This window comes from Canis lupus, chromosome 3 (assembly GCF_011100685.1).
Source record: "Canis lupus familiaris isolate Mischka breed German Shepherd chromosome 3, alternate assembly UU_Cfam_GSD_1.0, whole genome shotgun sequence".
Taxonomy (NCBI): domain Eukaryota; kingdom Metazoa; phylum Chordata; class Mammalia; order Carnivora; family Canidae; genus Canis; species Canis lupus.
The window spans coordinates 14,655,629-14,678,622 of record NC_049224.1 but is presented as its reverse complement, the minus strand read 5'-3'; the positions used below and the strand labels follow the sequence as shown (position 1 = coordinate 14,678,622).

General features: G+C 36.3%; 1 protein-coding gene across 1 annotated transcript in view; it reads right to left on the bottom strand.

Moving 5' to 3' along the window:
- The window catches only part of MCTP1 (multiple C2 and transmembrane domain containing 1), a 532,324-nt gene that overhangs the window by 148,865 nt on the left and 360,465 nt on the right, over positions 1-22,994 (bottom strand). The window contains 5 exon segments of the mRNA XM_038532320.1: positions 7,082-7,201; positions 9,257-9,331; positions 9,713-9,814; positions 10,146-10,248; positions 12,058-12,160. Coding sequence (XP_038388248.1) covers positions 7,082-7,201; positions 9,257-9,331; positions 9,713-9,814; positions 10,146-10,248; positions 12,058-12,160 — 503 coding nt within the window.

Here is a 22,994-nt window from a genome sequence, read left to right as displayed (position 1 = left end):
CACAGAAAAGGAGAAGGCACAAGGTGGAGTCATTACTCCCAGACCTACTGGCTGTAGGGTAAGACTGGCTACAGGGTCTATAGCCAATTCTGACTGTAATGGTCAATGTAAAATGAGGGTAAGGGAAAGAGCAACAAAAACCAGAAACAACATTTCAGGTCGGCTTCTGACTTGGTAAATTAACTCTAATACGCTTATAATTCTAAGGTATATCTTCATGACTGGTCAAAATAGAAAAATGGGATGAAAGAAAGCATTGTACTCCTATTCCTTATATTTACCTGATACAAAGGGGCATGAAAATATGTGCAGAGTAAACATCGATTGAAGTATTTTAATGACTGCATTTCTGTTATAATTTACAATCGTTCAGAAGAGCATTAGTCTTTCATGAAATTTTCATGAAATAAATTATATGATTATCTCATTAATTTAAATGTTTTTCTTTACAAAACACTTTTACATAATAGTATTTCACAGTAGAGTGTGGCTTTCTCTTTTGTCCCAACAATTTAAATTGAAGATGGAAGGTAGAAAATTCTTCAAAGGACAAGAACATTAGTTTAGGAATCTGAGGACAGACAGTGATTTCATTATTTTATAATTTTTTATCCTTAGTCAACTCAGTTATAAAGTCTGGACGAAGCAACATATTTTAAAAGGGTCTCATAAAGATCTTGAGGCTGAAACTACCTGATAAATAATGCTTGAAGTGAAATGGGACAGCAGCCATACAGCCAGAAGGAGACCACACTGAAGCAACAATGTTCCCTACTGCCCCAGCTTTCATTACACAAACCATGAAGATTCACGAGAAGGCTAATTCCTGAATTCAATAAGGTATCACAGTTATGTTCGTGATATTTGCAATTTATGTTTAATTATAACATAGTGTAATAGCACTATACCTGAGAAAAAGTGAAAAAGTTTTATTTTCCCCAAATCCATCCATAGAAGAATGTGTCCCAGATTATAGCCTTTTACTGCTTCCTACTTTACAGGACAAAAGAGAGGGAGTAGAGATCATAGGAAATGTGTCCGTGATGTGCTATAAGAATTAAATTCTTCTTATAAATGCACAATAAAATTTCAGAGGAATAAGCTTTTCAGAGTAGTAGACTCTGTGTCTTAGGTGATTATCTCCCTCCAAAGGGTGGGAGGCCATTTTGCTGCCACTTATTAAAAGAGATGACAAAGGGTGTTGGCACTGTTTAAAGAGAACTATGCACTGATTGAAGAAGTACTGCCTTGTAGAGATGACAGGTAAAAAACAAAACAAAAAGACTATGCATTTAAACAGATCTATAAACTGAGCTAGAGAATCACTCCTCAAGAAGGATGTGAGAAATCTAGCCAAAATGCTTTGTTCCATTAGTATCTGATTTGCTATATTTCCTAAGATCCACCTTTGATTTTAGCTTGTTGTGACCAATCCTAAAACTCACTTCTAAATTGTGGTCTTTGAGAACTTATATGCAATGCTCTGTGAAAGGCACCTCTTAAGAGAACCTAATTTTTTATAGGCCAATGTTTGAAAATGTTTTTATTCCTTGGAATTTAGACAAATTTGGGAGAAAAAAGTAGAGTTTGAGTATCAACTTAAAGTGTCGGTGTGTCCATATGAGTTGGACACACAGTCTATTTACTGAAAAGGTAATTGTAGTACTGGAATCTTCTATAGTCAATAGTCTTTGACTTTGTATAAGGGATTTTAGTTCATTTTGGAGGTATACAGTCTTCTAAATAAACAAAATTCTATATAGGATTTCTTCCGTTCTCACACATTTGTGAAGGAAATGTTTAATGTGCCTTAAAATTTGTATCAATTAGACTGGAAGTATTGTTTAGTAAACTTAATAAGTGTTTATGTCAAAGGAGAGCATAAATGAAGAAGGGTGGACAAAAGGGCTTGGAAATTTCATTTTATATAATTTTAGGAAAATGAGAGAATCCAAGGATAGGCCCATGAGTTATATAGATCATTTTGCTTTAGCACTTGTTTCTTTGATTTTGGAGGGTCCTTCTGTTTTGTCGTTGCAGGGAAAATAACAACAATTACATCTGGAACATTTCCAATTTTTCTGCTTAGCACTAAAAAAATAATCGTAGCAACAACAACAACAAAAGCTTCTATAAAAATCATTTGAAAACTGCCACAGACTTGAAGCATAATCTTATTGGTGTGGTATTACTGACATCTCTTACATGTTTAAAATAGAAATTTCTGTTGGATTCTAAAGTTACCTATCCTATGTCCAGTACCATCCCCCTGCATCACTCACTAACATGAATGCTAAGACCTGAACTACAGGTGATGTAGATATCCCTTTGTTTTCACATTGATATTTCTTCTTAAGCAACGCCCCTCTCTTAGTCCTCAAACACGAAGGCCACTTAAAATGTCCTTATTGTTTGTAATAACTTTTAGAAAAATCCATACGCTGTTTAATAGCAGCAGGCTTCTGTACAGAAAACACTCGATATGGCATCCTTGCGAGCCTATTGTCTTCAGATCGTTGTATTATATTCCCATCACCTCTGCAAGTTCATTTCTTCCTCCCTTGCTTGTGCTCCCTCCATTTTTTTTTTTTTTTTTACCCATTTGGCTACACAGAGCTGCTCATGTCATTCTTTGCATACATCATCTCTGTTTTTTCTCTTTTCCTGCATAATGGCCCAGCTTCTCTGAGAGTAGCTGTTGTCCCGAGTGTGATCCTTTACTAAAACGGGGATTGAATGAAGGTGGAGTACAGATTCTCTGGAAGCAAAGGAAAACCAGGCATTTGAAAAGGACCCAGAAAGGAACGAGTAATGAACCAGACTGGCCTGGATGAATTGCTGTAGAGGGAATTCTCAGTCTTGACACAAAAGGAACACATGGGTACCAAGGAAAACCTGGCTGGCGTGGGGGCAAGAATCTTAGTAGGAAGCCTGCCTCTTGGGCTGGTCAGTACAGAGAGTTGAAGCCAGTAGCCTTCCAGAAATGAACAGAAACAAATGTATTTTATGAGTAACAGTTAGGCATTCAAACATGCCCGTTCTGGAACACAAGGTACTTTGAGGGGTTGACATCCCTTCATAATTCATGTTCATTGTTCCTCTAAGTAAAATATGTGTCTCCCTGTAGTTATTCTGTTAGGAATTGTACTTTAAAGGCAAGAGGACATTTTTGATAATGCACATCTTAAACTTTTCATTAAGCTACCAAATTTAAATTCTACCTTTTTGTGCACTCTGACATTTTTGTCTGGCATTTTCATTAATTTTGCGACATACATAAATGTAGCTGAAATGTTAACTGATCAATACTTTGTCTCTCTCATGTAGCACTCGCGCTCCACTCCCTAAGGACCACACAGCAGAACAGAAATTAAATGTGTAAAATATCAAATGTTAATGTTAAACACAGCAGCACTTACTGTATAACGACAGAAAGGGCTAAAACAATTCCAAATGGACAGATGGTACCACAAATTATCTACAATCACATTTAAAGATTAAAGTTTGTCCTGTAAAATAATTCTTTGACGCACACTGAAGTGTGTCCTTTCACTGATAGCTCGGTTGTCCAATTATTTTTGTGCTCATTACAGTGAGAAATGACAGTACTGAAGAGAAAGAGAGTGTGCACTCTGGTTTTTTTTTTCCACGTTGCACCCACTGACATCCACAAGAACACAAATGTCTGGTCAAGAGCCTGATGAAAATTAGGCCCAATTTATGAGACATTTCCACGTCTACGAAAGATGATTCCCAAAGACAAGCAGCGCCTTCTGCGCCACATACGTCTGTGTTTCCTCTTAGGCATACAATATTCATAGTAAAATTTAAAAACCTGATTCGCAGCACACAAAAACAAGGACATTCCCAGGAACATGCTCGCCTGTATTTTATCCCTCACCTCCCAGGCCGACTGCAGCTTCTGATCTCGTCAGCCGTCTCTGCGTCTTCCCCAGAACACATAGGTAGTGCCAAAGAGGCTGGAGCAGCCCTAACCCTGCGTTTCTTAAGCTTTCTGCTTTAATTGACATGGGGACCAAAAAAAAAAAAAAAAAATCATTGTTTTTCCATTTTGATTTCATTATTCTGCATTTATTTTTGGATAGAAAATTAGAAAAGAAAAATAAAACGAAATAGAAAAAAAAAAGGCACTTAAACATTATAAAGTTTACTGATCTGGGCCTAAAACCAAGCCACATAATGGTACAAATGCATGTGCTCCGTGAAGCAGCTGCATTTATGAAAAAGTGGGCCAAGTGGAACCAATATTATAATAATAGACCCGAGATCCATCAACAGGGAATGATGGGAACAATATGTTTGTAACAATGGGGTGCTGCTCATACTCTTCTCCTAATGGAAAGCAGTTCTTTTCAATAAACTGGCCTAAAAAGGCTCTGGTTATGCAATGAGATCTTTGAAACATTTCACTTTTAAAAACATCATTTAAAATCTGTAAGATGAATAAAAATCCTACAATGTTTTTTTTTTTCTGAATTGTTATGATACTTAGATTACAAGGTCCATATTTTAAAAGCTCTTTTAGAAAGAAAATAATACCTGTTGTGCACTTGTGGTAAGGTTCTTTTCTGTGCCTCAGTTTTTTCCTCTGTATATCGGGAAAATAATAGTAGCTACCTTATAATTAGGTTGTTGGAAATGTTAAATTCATTTATGCATGAAAAGCACTTTCATGCCTTAGTGCCTGTAGAACAGTTTCCTGGCACATAAATGTTCAGAAAGTTTTAGTTGTTGTTATTATCATATAGTGGATTATTATATTATTATTTAGAGGGTTATGAAATAGTTTAAAACTTAGATGAGGGTCTAGGGAAAATTGCTGCCGAGCATTAAGCTATGTCTATCATCATTTAATAACCAGCTTTACTAGAGCAAAGCCTTTTTTATCTGGCATCATTCAAGAAGACTTTCTCCACTTTAGAAAAATTTTCAGACTGATTGGTTTATAGGCTGGTCTATTGATTTAGATAGCCATTTTAATTGGGAACCTCCCACGTGCTAGATACTCCTGCAGGTGATGCTGGAATACCAGGGTGAAAAAGGCAGGGGTCCCCCACCCTTCTGATGGAATGCCCAGCTCAGGTCTAGATAAATGAAGTTCAGTTTTGTTATTTATTATTTTATTTATTTATTTATTTTATTTATTATTTTAATTACATTTAGTAGAGTGTGACTCAGTGCTTCTATTCAGTGAAATGGTTAATATGATCATTTCTTCTCAAAAGTACTCTTACTGCACAGTCACATTGTAGCTTGGGAGGCCTCTTTTCTCACCATCAGTGTTTGCAGTCTCTTTTCCTACCTCTTTTTAACAAGCATCTTGCATTCAATTTGTTTTTTTGTACAACCAAGGCTGTTGGAAACTGGCTACAAGCTAAGAGAGATATTATTATCTTTCCTCCCCTGTGAACTTTGATTCCCTTACAGTGAAAACACTCAAGTAGTATCATATGCATGTATCAAAGTTTCTCGGACTTTCGGTGCCTGATTTTCGTTTTTAATCAGAAGAATATTGTGAAAAAAGTCTGCCATCTTGAACGCATTTTACACGAGTGACCTCGAGAAGCCAGAGGGAGTTTATGAAGACTTACTTACACAATACATTGTAATGTTAAAGCATTCAAAATGAATGTTCCTGAACAAATGATATAACTATACAGATTTCTGTTTTCAAATTTTGCAAATAGTTATGGGAAACGACTTTGGAAAGAGACAATCAAAGATGGCATCATGGCATTTTCAGGAGAATATTTCTGTGTCTGCTATAAGGCCCCATGGAACCTGGAAGTAATGGCATAAAATATACACAGAAACTCAGCATCATTTTTTCCTCATTAACATCAAAGTGCTTCTATGATAGTGAAAAATCATAACAAGGTTTGCTTACCAGTACCCCGACATATTTATCAGGTGAAAGAGCTAAATAAAAGAATATTGAAAGAGGCAGATTTTCCTTTCTGAAACTTAATGATGATGGCAATCGCTTTCTTTAAAGAGACAACAACATGTCTATGGGAGGCAGGCTGCCTAACTTTCTGGTAACTTACAACACAAAGGGACATACACACTCTTTGTTCCATGTGCTCAGACATTAATGAAAGTCCCATACAAGGCCTGAGAGGAGGACAGAGCTCAAAGTGCTAAACAGATGTGCATACTCTCATTTGAATGGTAATACTAAAATGTTGATTTGTTACTATAATTAAGGATTTTCTTTTAAGCCCCCATAATAAAGTCATATTCTGCTAACCTGGAAACTATAAGGAAGCATAAGGTACTCATATTCTAACAAATACAACAATAAAATAAAGGATTTCGAAAGAAGGACTCCACTTAAACTTCACACTGAAATCCTGAATAAGCAAAACTAATGTGAGAGCAGAAAATCCCAGCTAAAGCTCAGAGGGAAGTGTTCTCTCAGATTTTCTAGCTCTGCAAGTTGGTCTCATCAGCAGTTTTTAAATAACCAAAGTAAAAGGCCACAAGATGAACATTGTTAGAGGACTATTTGGATCTATCAAATTCTCACTTGTGCCTTTTTAAAAACTGAAAATCTCAGAAACAATAAAACATCTCTTAAATAGGTCACATCCACATCCAATGGACTCACATATTCAAATCTTCCCAACTGGCATCCTACTGCCAATGATTTTCATATTTTGAAAAAAAAAAATCTATGGAACAATAAAATTAAGATGAGGATGGTCAAGATTATTAGTTGTTTTGTTTTTAACACTAAGACTTTTCTTGGCTCTGTTATTGGGATTTGGAATTATGCAATATGTAAAATTTTACTTTTTAACTATCATGGAGAAAATTATATATTGGCTGAGCTATCTCGCTTTCCGGAAATCTTGGGGGGGGGGCGCGAAGTATTCTTGGACTCGGACCTTGAACGATCCATCAGGTTCCTGCCCACGGCAAATCTGTCCAGTCAAGTCTTAAAATAGGAGTTTTAAAATGGTCACATCAACATAACTGTTACTATAGCCACAGAAACAGGCAGCTATGATTACTGAATTTAATGAATAACAATGTAAGTAATAAAGAATTATCATACCACAAAAGCAGCGAGGCTCCTTGGGGGTGAATCCCAATCAAAGCAACTATTAACGTAGTATGCAGCATTTACGAGCACCATGACACAACGCTTCATTCTGATAAAGTTTCTTAGTAGCAGCTGTAAGGAAGATGAAAATATTATCAGAATTTGCAAGACTAAAAAACCATCAGATAGGGTACAAAATTCTTCAAGCTTAGTGTGATTTAAAAAGAATTCAGAAAGTTAATAAAGTTGTAAGAATATACCAAGCAATTTGGCTCACAAGTTAAAGGAAGAGAAGTATCTCTGGAGAGAGTAGAGAGGACTGAATTATAAGAGCAATTTCTTAGCTAAATTTATTTTCTTAAATAATATTATTATGTGGGTTGGGCTACCTTTGTTCCAAAGGAAAAAATCTCTAACAGATTAAAAACATTTACATACTGTGAACTTAAATATATTTTTTGACTCTTAAATCTCATTGTGGTTTTAAGAGTCTTTAAATGCGTTAATTTCAAGATATTTCCAAGTGAAATGGATAACTTGGAATGCTGTGATTTCACGTCTTGGAGAAAAACCTGTCAAGTGTTGCTTTGTTACAGAGAACAAAATTTTCATCATTTTTGTAGGATTGTCTCTTGTTTATTACCAATTTTTCAGTCTCTGTCTCTCAGTCTCTCTCTCAGACTCTCTCCCGTTCTCTCTCTAATTTTCTCTCTTTTCCACAATAAATTTAACCTGTATTTTCTCATTGCTTTTTCATAATTTTGGAGTTAGGAAAAAATTCATGGTAAACAAATGCTTTACAAAATCTTTCATTTAAAAGGTACATGAGAATGGATATAATTTAAATCTAACATTTAAAACAAGGCATGACCACAGCTATGAAAAGAAGAGCCCATATACTAGATGATGGTAGAAAAAATGATCTATAGCTGTGTTAATAATTAGAATACTATGTCTGCAGGTTAATATTTTTCTAATGCCAAATATACTTTAATATTGACCCGATATTTTAAAGAAGTACTTGTGTAAACCTTCCTGAGGTCATATGGAAAAATATGTATATTGTGTGTGTGTATAAATATAGATGCATGTACATGCATACCAGTTTTAACAAGTTGTTAAAATTGAAATTCTTTCAGGAAAAGAGTCACCCTATTTGTTTCCTTCTTTCCTTCCTCCCCGATCACCTTCCTTTTAGAGCTCCTTTTATTACTTTTATCTATAATTGTGAAAAAAATGTAATCTGTATCTCTGTTTAGATAGGTATTGCATTTGTAATTCATGCACAGTGTCTTTAAACAACCAAAGATCCCACTGTTTATGGTGAACTGATTGGATTAAAAACAAAAGTACTTTTAGTCTTCTAATAGCACAGAAAATTTGTTAAATATTTTAACACACACGAATGAGTTCTGTAAACTCTATAGCCATAGCAAAAACATTTTATTTTAGCTGTGTTAATTGGAAATAAACATTTTTTTAAAGAGGTAGCTTAGCATCCTTTCTTCACTTGATATCAAGCCTAATTTAAATCTATGTCTAATTACAAGGTATCAAACCTTATTTAAAATTTCTTTGTGACAGAAAAATCAGATGTGCTGACTTTCTATTTTCTTAGCTCAAAGTGCCAATAAAAGTTCACTTCTAAAAGACCATAGTGAAAATCTAATTAACAGGAAGGTTTCCCTTAAAAGATGGAGCCCCCCTCTTATGGATTAGAGGGAAGAGCTTTACGCAGGGCTCGCTTTACACACACCTGCATCATACCTGTGGGTGGTCTGGACGTATATTTGAACCTCAGCCTTTGGTGTTCTCATTTACACATTCCATGGCAATCAGACAGTATTTTATGTTCAAAATGATCATTCTTTTGCTAATGCATGAATACATATCCATCCTACGCAGCCCCAACAGTATCCCCTTTCCATTCTGACCACCCCCATCCAATGTATTAGTTTGGTATTGCCCTTGTTTGATCTTTTAAGGAAAGGAAGGGAAGAGAGAGAAAGAAAGAAGAAAAGAAAGAGCCATTTCACATTAAGTAGATGACCCAAAATTCCATAGTCTTCCCCCCCCTCCGTACTTCCAAAGTTTATTTGAATTTACCTAGATGTTTTACAGATATAATCAGGTCTTCCCAGAGGGATTAATCTTTCCTTGCCTTTTTTTTTTTTTTTTTTTTTTTACCTGTTTAGAGAGTCTGTTTTCCTCTTCAATGTACTTCTGTTCTTTGGGTATTAATGTTCGTAAGCTGGCTTTCACCTATACATCAACATATGTGTCTGTTATGGATTAATAGATTAACAAATGTTTACAAGTTTTTCACGCAGTTCAATTTGCCATAATTCCTAAAGTTTCAAGGTCCTGGCTGCTGTGCTCATAAAATATAAATGTATACAGTTGCACATGCATGCGCTTCCATTTCTTACGCCGGCAGGCAGCGGCCAGAGCACAGCGGCAGTGGCAGCCGCCAACTAGAACAGAAAGTGTGGGTGTGCCAGGCAGTGGCAGAAGCGTATTCTCCAGGATACATCAAGGTTTAGAGAAAATGAGGAATGACAGAAATTCTCTACAAATCAGGAACAAAAGCTTTCATGAAACTGAACTCTTTAGCAGTACAAAAAAGCCAAAGTTAAGACTTACAGCATTAAAAATCACATCTATTTCAAGATAGATGACCCCCTTTGTTGGCCCTGTCAGCTGCTTGTTTTTCAAGACGTAGGCTTTCTGTTCACCATTTTGAATCTGCGGGAAAAGGACATGACAGCCGTCTGTCTCGCGGTCTCCACTGAATACACTCCCTCGGTGACCTTTGACCCCCAGCTGCTGAAACTGACAGAGAACCCAAAACAACTGTGGCAATTCTGACAAGTACCTGTTCATTACCAGGATCAAGTCTGTCAGGAAAAATTAACTATCATGGGATTCAACATGGCCGTGAATTGAGTATGTTAAAATTTTTAGTGTTCTTATTACAGACCTTGGTTGAGAAATGACAGATACAGAGCTGAGGGTTTTTTTTTTTTTCCTTGAGCAAAAGCAACACAGAGCAGTGTGTCAGGTGAATAAAACTTACAGACAGCAATGGTATAGCAACTTTGCCCAGAAAGTCAGCACTTCGATCCCGATCTTCATCATAAACTGTCACTTCAAGAACTGAATGGATATCTTTAATGTTGCTGCATAATAAATATACGTAAGAAGAAAAGACTTCATCAGTGGGGAACAAGAACAAAAATGCTTTTGAAAATTTAGATGGCTCCAGCTGATTTTGGGGTGGCTGTATTATTCTGGATGCTATTTGCATACCCACATATACAAGGTAGCTTGGTTTTCTGACAGAATTTCCCATAATGCACCTTAGTCGACTACAGTGATGGTTCTATTATCCGAAACTTTGAACACCATCGTAATTTCAAGTTATAATTTTTTAATGAAATACAATTTTCCATCTGGATGGGTGCAGAGTAAGTTATTATAAAAATAAACATCAGTAAGTGGTACTGATGTTTTCGAGACTTTCTCCTCTTACTATTATCACAATAATTCCTACCTTCCTATTAACCTCGTGTAAAACTCCACTAAATTTGACATCAGGGAGAGTCAAAGTATATTTCATAAAATTTTTCTTTTTTTGTGACAGTAGGACCTCTCCTTTGTTTACAGGAGAAGAAATTTATTTTATTTTAATTTATTAAAATAAATTTATTAATTTATTTTACCAGAAATAAATCAATAAACATTGATTTATTTCTGGTAGGTTTATACTAAAAATTAACCGGCACAGAAAACAGGATGGAGAAAATGTAACATTGATAGCTACTGTACCACCCCAGGATTTAGAAATTAAACAGTGTTCCATTCTGTTCCAAAGACAACGTATGTTAATAAACAACCGTGCGAGCTCTTCATTTTTGTTTCTGGAAAAATAAACCCCAATTGCTGACAGCATTTATTCTTTGATCAAACTGTTTACCAAGAAAACATGAATTAAGAGAAAACAAAAAAAATGAATATATTCATTACTGAAAGACTGCAGCCACATGTAAGAAGAGGCTTTATCAGGGCACAATCAATTAATGGCTTTGATAATAATCAAACCTATTCATTCAATTACGCATTCGAGAGAAAAACACTCTCAACAACCTTCTTAGGAGTACAAGTCTCCTGACCAGGCTTTCATCTCTTATAAAAATGTGGAATTCCTTAAAGATAAATTGGTCAGATAATTAAATCTGATTAGTTACTGGCTCTTAAGCAGAGACATTATAAGAAATTAATGAGGAATTTAGCAGTTTTCATATACAAAAAAATAAAACTATGTTAGAAAACTTTTAAGAAGTACTCTGGAGAGTTTTCCTTTGTTCAGAGTTCATTTGTAAAGCCCAGTTTAAAACACACACACACACACACACACACACACACGGAATTTAGGAGATACTATGGTGCAGATTGGCAGCTTTTATAGTGTGTGCTCAAAAGATTTATGAACTTTTTAAAACAAAAGGAAAAATAACCTGAATGGTGTTCTGATAACCAGGACAATACTTAATATTCGTATTGTACTAAAATGCAACAAAGCAAAACTAAAGCATCTCTGAATTTGAGACTGGATTGTTTGCTGATTTGAGCAATGGAACAAATAGAGCTTTGTCCTCCCTGTTGTCAATGCAGTTGGGGAGAATTTCAATAGAAAGTATAAAAGGAAGAAGCAGTATGACAATTCAGTTAATGGGAGCAAAATCCTTAGTCGAATCATAAAAATCACAGCTTAAAAAATATCTGTGAAAACAAAGAAAAATGGCATACTCTTTCCCCAGGTTTTGCTGTCAGAAAGGTAATACAATTAGGATATTCACTGTTGATAGCACAGACAGTCCAGATGCAGAGTCGCTCATCAGTTAAGAATAAACACACACACGAATATCTCAAAAATAAATATTATTAGCTCCATTATTTGAAATGAGCTCGAGGTAATGATTACTTACAACGTGAAGATTTTGTTCCACTCGGGATTGAGATTTTTGTAGACAGTGTGTGTCAGCAGCCTATCATTGTTCAATTCAACTACACAAAATGGGTCACTTTTACCTACAAGAGATTGGGGGGAACAATTTTAGTATAAACAGCACCCACATTTTGCAGCATCATGATTGTGGCCCCATTGCCTGTCTAAAAAATGTTATGAAAAACAGAAAGTAACATATGGTTTAAAAAAATTAAACACAACATCAAAATAGAATTAGATGTAACTGGAGAGTGTTAATCATTTTTGTGATTCATAGCAAATTGGAATTTTTTACTTTTAGTAAAAATTATTAGTAAAAAAATTACTTTTTTACCTATTACATAGCTGGTATTTCAATTTGCACTTTTTTTTACAGAAATAGCAATAATTATTATGAGAGAAAATGTGATGCATGTTCATCCCCTATAATGATCATTTGAAAGGCTCAACATCTTCACTTTTACGCCTATATTTTCCAACACTTCTGACTCATTAGTAACTTATAACAGAAATTTCTAAACAAGTTTATTTTGGGAAAACTGCTAATTACAGAATTACACCATTTTAACGTGACTTTAGATTCCCTCCTGAAATATCTCTGGCATCACAAGAAGGTAAATTAGACCCTCAGAGGCAGGAAAAAATTCCGCCACTTGAAACTTAACCTCAACAACCAATCTGCATGTTAAAGAGCAGTATTTTTTTCTGTCCACTGAGAGTAAAGAATTTGGAAGTTATCATCTGTTTACAGTGACTCTGTTCTGCCATAATCAAATCTTGTCCATTTGGCAATTATATTTTGTGATATCCTCAATATTTTGTAATGTCATGTCCTGTATTATAAGAACCCCATAAAGTCAGAGGCTCTATGGGGGCAGCATTAATGATATTAGTGCAGCATGTAATTTGTTTGATACCTTATACAAATGACAATGAAATCAATATTTAGACAAAGCTGTCCAGAGGTCATATCTTTTAAACTACAATATTGATTTAGACTACATAAGAGGTTAATGTGCATATTATTAACTTTAATGATAAAGAATAATTGTTTTAAATGCATTGTGAATTGTAGTCACAGTAGTTTACACTTCTGTGAAAGCTTAAATATCATTGAAGATTTTCAATTAAATTTTAATAGGAAGGAATTCATTAGCTATCAGTGACAGATAAGCCATGTATTCCCACACAGCCGTGTATTTACTTTCCATATTGTAATTCTTAAAACGAGCCGTACAAGCTTTGACTCACCTTTAGTTTAATTTATCAGTTATATAATAAGAAAAAGAGTAAATATATGTGTGTTAGTTCAGTGGCCTCATATACCCCAGGATGTTTGCATAGTTTAGTAGTATGGTAGGCTTTTCAATTTTTGGTCTTGGAAACAATTTTGAATAAAGAATAGAGAATGGAAAGTCTTAGAGGTCTGGTGAAAATTTTATTTCTGCTTTAGGATCTGTATTTTTCCTTTTTTTTTTCTTTTTATCATACACACACATACACCATGGAAGACAGAATTTAAAAAAGAACAGTTTGTTCATTAATACACAGTGCAATAGGTTTTATTTGCCACATCAACAGTTACAAGCATAAAAAGTGGGTTCAAACAATTTCCAAAACCTTACTCATTCTTAAGGCCCATATTAAGTCTTTTCACCCCATTTTGTGCTGAGTCATATGCATACCATAGAAAGAAGACACTAACTGCCACCTCACATTGTTTACAAAAGAATTGAAAAGATAAAACATATCTACCTGTAATGATCAGGGAGAAAATTAAAGCCGTATTTAATAGAATTCCGTGTCAAAAGAGTTACTATTCCACCATCGCTTTGGACAGAACTTTAGATTAAGTGATTAGTGCTGGAAACTTTCACTTAAAAGACAAGTGGAGCGCTCATACTCTTCCTGGGACCTCCTTTTAACTTTTCTCATATATGAGATTGTAAATCTCAATTTAGTTTAAAAAAAAAAAAGACTATACAAAAATAGCACTACTGGGCATTTCTGTTTCCTCATTTTCACTTGCTTGACTTCAATGACTATTATATTTCAGTTGGCTTGGTTTTACTTGCCCTCAAGTGATCACCATGTGTAACAGATTCAGTCAAAACTGTACCACTTCTTCAATAGCAAGACACAAGAACAGACCCCAGAGACCAGTATCTTTGGGAAAAAATTTTACTCTATCTTATTTTGTTATTATTTCTCAGGATGGAGCCCAACACGGGCTCAAACTCATGACTGTGAGATCGAGACCTGAGCTGAGATCAAGAGCTGGATACTTAGCCGACTGAGCCACCCAGGTGCCCTGAAAAAATAAATTTACTTTAAAATTCTACCAGCAGAGGATGAAAATCTTTACTTGATTTTTTTTCCCCACAGGATTTACATTCAATTGTGTTAGAGACTTTCAACCACATGGAAAGTCTCTTAAATTATCACCTTCTCTGTTACTTTATCTGTATTTGCTGACAAAAGATAGGGAGTCTTAAAGACACAAAACCTGTTTTTAATGATTAACACTTTCCATATCTTGTTAAGTAACGAATCCATTTATCAAACTCTATGCCCACAAGGCAGTGGTTATCCATACTTTCTCACCATGCAGTTGATTAGATTTCAAGATCATTCCTGGGGGAAAACCAGTATCTGCCATCTACCACCACGTTACTTATTCTCTCTCTCTTTTCCATTAGAATGAAGATATTAAAGCCTCACCCACCAAAAACAGTGTGGGTACCTCCTGAAGCCACTTCTCAGTCATTTTGCTAAATTCCAGTGGCATTCCACCATTGGCAAAAATATTCTCTTATATGTACCAGCTTATAACTTGAAATTACCTGCTAAGCAAGGTAATTTTTAAGAGAGCGTATTAGACACTGTACCAAATGTAGTGGTGCTTACATTAAAAAAAAGAAAAAGACACTTGTACTTTAGATCAAGCTACTATTTAACAGAGTTTTTATTAAGTATATTTACATGTGGGGTGCCTAGATGGCTCAGGCGGTTAAGTGTCCTACTCTTGATTTTGGCTCAGGTCACGATTTCAGGGTCATGAGATTGAGCCCCACATTGGGCTCAGCACTCAGCTTGGAATCTGCTTGAGATTCTCTCTCTCTCTCACCCCCACTCTGCCCCTCCCTGTGTGCTCTCTCTCTGTCTGAAGTAAATAAATAAAATCTGTAAAATATATATATTTAAATACAAGGCACCAGGCAAGCAAGCCCTCTCCCAATAACTGTGCCATATCTTAGTCGTTAGTAGGCCACACACATGGGAACAGCTGGCTAATGTTTTCACTACAGATTCATTCACTCAACAAGTAATTATTACTTACCGTGTACCAGGCAGTGTTCTACGAGTTGAGGTGCTAGAAGTGCATAAAACAATAATAATAATAAGCCTGATCTCGTGGTGTTTACATTGAGGAAAAAGACAACAAACACACACATTTTATGGTATTTTTAGTGATAAGTACTACAGAAAAATATAGGAAGGGCAATGAGGAGTGCTGATACGTATGTGTAGTTTTTAAAAAGACTGTCAGAGGAGGTCTCCCTGAGAAAGTACCATATGGGCAAGGAAACAAGGAAATGAAAAAAAGCAGGGGATGTTCTGGGCTACCTAGAACAACAGATTGTGGAAAGATCTGAGAAATGGCTGTGCATGGCATTTCCAAGAAACCAGAGTGACTGAACGAATGAACTGGGTGTAGGGGAAGAGTCCTGGGTGAGGTATGGGGAAGGTGGCAGGTGTCTGTAGGATATGGGTTTCTCTGGAAGAGCTAGAAGAAACTTTTGGAAGTATTTGAGCTGAGGTGTGACATTATCCGACAGCTGCTATTTGGAGAATCAGGTGGAGAGAAGCCAGTGGAGGAGGTAATGAGAAGAGTTAGGAGGATGTTATGACAATCCAGGTGATGGAAAGTGCTTGGATTCTGAATATACTTTAAAGGTAGAACCAATAGGGTCTAAAGATGCCAGTAGTGAACAATCTATTATGCCTGATACTGTTATTTGCTGATTGAAAACAAGTCACTGAGCTTAGCCAAGTCAGTCTTTTTTTTCCCCCCAAGGACAAGAAGCATTCAACACAGTACTTAGGGTAGCTTTTCTAGAATCTGGCAAAGAGGAAAATTTACGTAAGGAGAAAGTGGCCAATTTTATATTTAATTTCTATTCATCTTTTCCTTCTAAAAAGTTATGTTTTTACAGTTATCAGTAATGGATGCCAACATCAGGTCTTTGCACACTATGTTATTTTCAACTAATTTAGAAAGTATCCTTCTGCCACTGCATGATTCAAGGGTAATTAAAAATTAACAGCGATTTCAACCAAAATAATAGTAAACGTACAATATCAAATTCTATAAACTTACCACTAAAAAGCATTCACCAGAGTTTTATTTTAAAGAAGTGGCTACACATAGTTAATGTGCTTATCTGGCTTGCTAAATGATGCTTTAAATGACTGGCTTTTCAGTTCCTAAATTTTGCAGCCTTGATTATATGCCACTTAAACAACTGAAAACAATCACAGAAATACCAGTGATGGACCTAACCATTAATTATCTCCTTAATTATTCCTGCCTTTCATCCTTTTATCGTTCTAGTTAGACCTCGTGATATGCTGCTGTGCTTGCCGAGAGTATCTCAGGAGTGGGATTGACTGCAGAATCAGTGTTGACGTCTATAAAGCACACTGTATTCGGCAAAGCTCTAAAAAGTGATGCAGAGCTGCTCCTTGTGATGATTTTACTCGATACTGTATGGCTAGCAGTGCAAGGAATTAAGGCAGCATCCAGAGTTGAAATGCATTTTGTTTCTGATTATCTCTGGCTATTTAAACAGCCTAAATGTATGGAAACAGATTATATAACCTTTCATCTTCCTCTTAGCCATTCTTGTCATAAGACTAAAGCTAACTTGTGGGTACCACCGGGCTTTCCCTTAACTTTCACCATTATGGCTAAAAAGTGCCTATCTCTCTCTTTCGCAGTGCAGAAAAATGAAGGTTCGGGTTTGGATACAAGATAGAAATTGCAGCAGTGCTGGTGAGGATTGGAGGAGTGAGGCTGATTGCATTAACCACCATGACAGCTAAAAGAGAGTCAGCCTTGCTTAAGAACATTGCAATTTTCCATGTTGACAATTTTCTGGAGAGAAATAGGAATACCTTTTTGAAGCATTCATTACTTATTGAATGCCTGCTCTTCTCACCCCAGAATTATAAGTATGATTAAGACATAGTCCAGCACTCAAGGCACGCACAATTTAGTGGGCATGATAGGCATGTAAATACACAATTATAATGCAGGACTGTAAGTGTTGTAATAAAGGTAAGTGAAGGGTGCAATGGGAGCAATGAGAAAGAAGCATATCATTCTCTAACTCTAGAACAGGAAGGGAAAAGGAGGCGAAGGCTGTTCTCCTCAGTGGATGAGATGACCCTGGTGATCTATGGTGATTACACATCTCTGTTGCCAACAATTTTAGAAGAGAAGGACAATTACCTAAAAAGAAGACTTGAACAATTTATGACAAGGAATATTTAGCTAAATTTATTTCTTTATCCCTTTACAGGAACTCAATAACATAGAAACTTAGATATATGTTATGTAGTGACTATAAGATAGATACTTAAAAATATCAGGTTAGGATTAACGCCTTTATGCATAATCTAGTTAAATACTAGGGGCTATTTTTCCCCTATGAATTTTTATAGGGGAAAAAAATCTCCCAAGGGAATTAAAATTAGAGATCCCTCTATCTTAACTTTAAAGTAACTCTATAACAAAATTTAAAGCCTATACTCTAATACTTAAATTCTTATGGTGAAAAGCCATTCCTACAACAGTAAAAACAGATGTCAGGATTGTCTCCAATGGGCATCTTTTCTGGCAGTCTTCAAAACAGCACTGAGGAATGAATAGGATGCACTGACTGGCTAATTCTCTCTCACTCTTAGCCCTTGCTCTTTGAGGTCACAACACTGACGTGTTTATAAAGAACTGTGGGAAAGTCTGCACCACCCTGCTTGCTTGTTACCTGTTATGTGAGCAAGTGGACGACTTCAGTTTGTGCAAACTACTGGTTTGAGCATTAAAGTCACTCAAAAGATACTGAATGATATTCTTGCTCCCAGAATAGAAAGTTAATCCTGATCCATCAGTGGTGGGCTTTGTCCGGGGTCATTTTGCTGCTGACAAGTAGCACAGTTTGCTGGATGTGATGTGTTATAGAAATGTGTGTGTAGGGGGGTACCCAGTGACCACCTCTTTGTTGTCCTGTCTCTGAAAACACAGAAGGCTTTCAATAGCATGGAAAGCAATTCATATCCATTGGGGCCTTTTATTTGGGGCCTACCTTGCACAAATTAAGCTCCTTGGTTTAATTTCCTCAGGTGTCACAGTCTGAAATGACTATACTTTAATCTTTTTTTTTTTTTAATTATAATCAAGATTGCCATCTGTCCTTTCCACAAACTGGAATTTCAATCATAACATATAACAATGTTGTACGTAGATGAGGGAATTCCACAGGGTCCACCAAAACAAAAAGCAATGTATGTTGGATATATCTTCCAATCCTTCCCTTATCACTGGAGATAGGGTTTTGACCTTTGCTTTTTTCATCAACTGACCTAAACATATTTTAAACATCTGATTGGTAGAAATACATTAACTGACACTCCTCACTAGGTTCCCACTGGGTCTGATTCTGGGACTGAGCAATAATAACTGGGCTTCCCATTTCTCACTAAGTCACGCATTAGGTTTCCTTGTGGCAGGAAAATCGACCCCCTAGATTGTGGTTCTCAGCCCATTAGACCTAATACATCTTTTTTCATATGGGAGATTTTATTATGTCCTCCTTACTATTTTGAAATAAAACTGACTCAATCATGATTTCAAAATTTCATATAATGCCTTAATGCCATAATAAGGGGGACTAAATAGAAGGTCGTTTATAATAAAATCATACGTTTCTTTATTCAACAAATATTTATTGAGTGCCCACTGTATGCCAGGTCACATAAACAAAACAAAACAGGAAAAGTCCCTGCTCTCTTGGATTCTATTTGTAGTGGGGAGGGAGGAAAATGAGACTAGATATTGAACACAATTAACAAGTACATTATAGTGTATGCTGGGGAGTGATACATGTTAAAAAATAGGGGGGGAAAGCACAGAATAAGGGGTTTAAAGAACGTGGGGGGGGCATAGTTTGTAAATTTAATTAGTATGGTTGGAGTAGACCTCACTGAGAAGACAAAATGTGAGCAAAGACCTGAAGGAAGTGAAGAAGTAATCAAATGAATATCTAGAGAAAAGTATCCCATGCAGAGGCAAGAGCTAGAGCAAAGGCCCGGTGTGCTCAGAGGACCCTGATAGTGGGGCACACTGAGGAATGGGAACAATAGAGGAACATGTCAGAAAAGTAGTGGGGAACCAGATCATGAAGTGTGCTGTGGAGGCAATCCTAAGGTCTTTGGTGTTTACTGTGTAAAATTACAGCCATTTGCAAGACTTGAGTAAATAATATGTATTTCAGAATGCAATCTAGGCTCAGATAATCACAAAATAGATTTAAAACCTATATCAATGTCTATATATATATATTTTTTCAATGTCTATATTTAATCCTGTAGGACACAGGACAATTTTCACTATTTAAGGTTGTCTGGTACTTTGTAGGATATTTAGCATCCTCAACCCACTCCCATCAAATTCCAATAGCGCTCCCCAAACACTGTGGCAACTGAATGCTCCCACAAGGCTCTAAAAATGCTCAAGATGGCAATACTGCCTCCTCCAAATGAGGATCATTGTCCTACAGCAACAGTTCTTAAACATGTTGGTCTTTAGGAACTCTTAAAAATTTCTGAGGACTCCAAAAAGCTTTTGTCTATATAAGTTATATGAATTAGTTTACCATTTTAGAAATTAAAAATGAGAACATATAAAACTATCATTCATTTGGTTTTTTTTAAATATTTATTTATTTATTTATGATAGACATAGAGAGAGAGAGAGGCAGAGACACAGGAGGAGGGAGAAGCAGGCTCCATGCCGGGAGCCCGACGCGGGACTCGATCCCGGGACTCCAGGATCGCGCCCTGGGCCAAAGGCAGGCGCCAAACCGCTGAGCCACCCAGGGATCCCCCTATCATTCATTTGAAAATGACATCATAAATCCATATGTTAACATCAGAACTATCAAATATATAGCCCTTGAAAAATTTCACCGTACATTGAAGAGAGAAAGAGAGTGAGAACGGAAAAGAACATCTTTGTATTGTTATGAAAATAGTTTTGACTTTAAAAGATCCTTGAAAGGGTCTTGGGGATCCCTGGAAGCTTCTGAACCACACTTTGAGAACCATGATTAAGAGCAATGGGAATAAAGCACAATGGAAATATGAACTTATTTCCCTTGGGATCTAGAACTAGATGCAAAAGAATATTGATAGTATTGTGTGTAACAAGATGTATTCTTGAGTCCTAAAACTGAACCATCTTGGTATACGAAAGCTTGAAATTTATGACAGAAGAACAAGACATAAAATGAGACAGATGAGAAACTGGAAGAGAAAGAAAAGGGAGACTATGGATCTATAAAATGAGAAGAAGCTATGAAAAATTATGTCCAAGCTTTTAAGAGTTTAGATAAATTATGGTAAAAACATTTAAGGATTTTATTTCAACTAATATTTGATATATCAAAGTATAAATATTTATTATAAGCTCCTTTGTTTTCTGAAAGTTCTTAAAGATACCTTAGGACCTACAGTAAATATATATTCAATTAGACCCCCCACAGAAAAGCAGGAGGCTTCAGATAAACTTCCTTATAAGTGAACTAATTAGCTGGAGGGATTCTCTGCAGTAGAATAAAATTTTTTAGACTGAAAAATAATGAGTACTCTATTAGGTGATTCAACTTTCTCAAAATATGTATTTTAGGTAATAAAATTGAAAATTGTCATCTGTCAAGCCTTTGTCTTTAAAATGATATCTTTGTCTTTTTATTTCTCTTCTACAAAGTATCTACTCATTCAAGAGTCTGTTATTCGCCTGGGTACCTTCCGTGGGATCTCTGATTCTGAGGGCTGGGAGAAAAGCCTCAGAGGCCAAGTTCAAAAGCCGATTTAGAGATAGAATCCTCTCTGCCACTGGGTAGTCGTGCAGGCTCCGGCTTAACAGTGTGAGAGGTGGGGAAGTCACCATCTCCACAGGTCTATTCTGATAATAATTTTTTGGCAATTACAATTTTTGGGAAGTGCTTCTTTTTTTTCAAGACTTTTATTTATTTATTCATGAAAGACACACACACACACACAGAGGCAGAGAGAGAAGAGAGAGAGAAGCAGAGAGAGAAGCAGGCTCCATGCACCGGGAGCCCGATGTGGGATTCGATCCCAGGACTCCAGGATCACCCCTGGGCCGAAGGCAGGCGCTACACCACTGAGCCACCCAGGGATCCCCGGGAAGTGCTTCTTTACACTGCACACAAAATTACGTCCCTGTAACTTTCACCTATTTTATGATTTGCCCTCTGTAGTGATTTTTACCTTTAAACGAATTAATGAGTGCGAAGTGAGGACACAGCATCTGTCACTTAGTGTATCTGATTAATGTTCGTTACCTGTCCTCCTGTGCTAGATAATGTGAATGCCTTGCTGAGCCTGTACTCTAACTCCTGGTGTCTCTTCCTGATTGAGAGAGGCTGCAAAGGCCAGAGTGACATTTTTAGACTCTCTTGCAGCTAGGGTTGCAGGTGTGAATTTGGACACACCCGCTAGGTGTACTTACTTATGGTTTGATATCAGTGTTTAGTTACCTGAGAGCCTGTGGAGTCCATTTTGCTGCTGCTGACTGCCAACAGTAGTGTAGGTAGTTCTCACAATGTCTTTTCAACATGCTAATGTGGGCTGTTGATTAATTAACCTCTCCACATCTCAGTTTTCTCACTTGTGAAGTGGGGATTGGGGCACCTAGGTGGCTCAATGGTTGAGTATCTGCCTTTGGCTCAGGTTGTGATCCTGAGGTCCTGGGATCGAGTCCCTCATCAGGCTTCCCAGAGGGAGCCTGCTTCTCCCTCTGCCTATGTCTCTGCCTCTCTCTCTGTCTCTCATGAATAAATCAATAAAATCTTTAAAGGAAAAAAGTGGAGATGACCATGGTAACTAGGTTGTTGTGAGATTGCGATAATCCTTGTTCCAAGCTCAGGGTAGTGTTTGACATGTGATGAGCTCTCAGTAAATGTTAGTTGCCACTATTATTATTACTATTATTATCATTTTCCTTGAACTGTTCTCAATTGACTTGATTTTAGAACATCAGATATTCCAATTGAGAATTTTACTTGTTTTTCAATGTCCTTGTTTAAAGAACAGCTTCCAGTACTGAGTCCAGAGGTGAGTAACATTCTCAATATTTCCCTTTTATTCAATGTAACCAATCTGTAATCTGTATGCTGTGAAACAATGTAACAAAACTGATAGGTGTATAATTCACTCTCACAAAGTTTAAACTCAATTCAAACCCTAAACTTTTTTCTATATTTCCTATACTTAAAGCAGGACATTACACATTACACTTTGTATCTTGGTAAGGCTTTTTATGTATACTCTTTAATGTCCACCTTGTCAAACTAACCCTATTATTTCAATCTGAATTACATCTACTATACACATATGTGGATATGGAGATATATACGTGTGTGTATGTGTATATATATATAATGTATAAGTAATGTAATGCTATATAAATATTTTAAAATGTAAATATATAATATGTACATGTAGTATACACATAGATGTAATATATGCACATATGGATAGTTAACTATCCCTATAAAAGCAAATTTGATAAGGAAGCCATCAGTTATCTCCTCAAAGTTACTAGTAAGT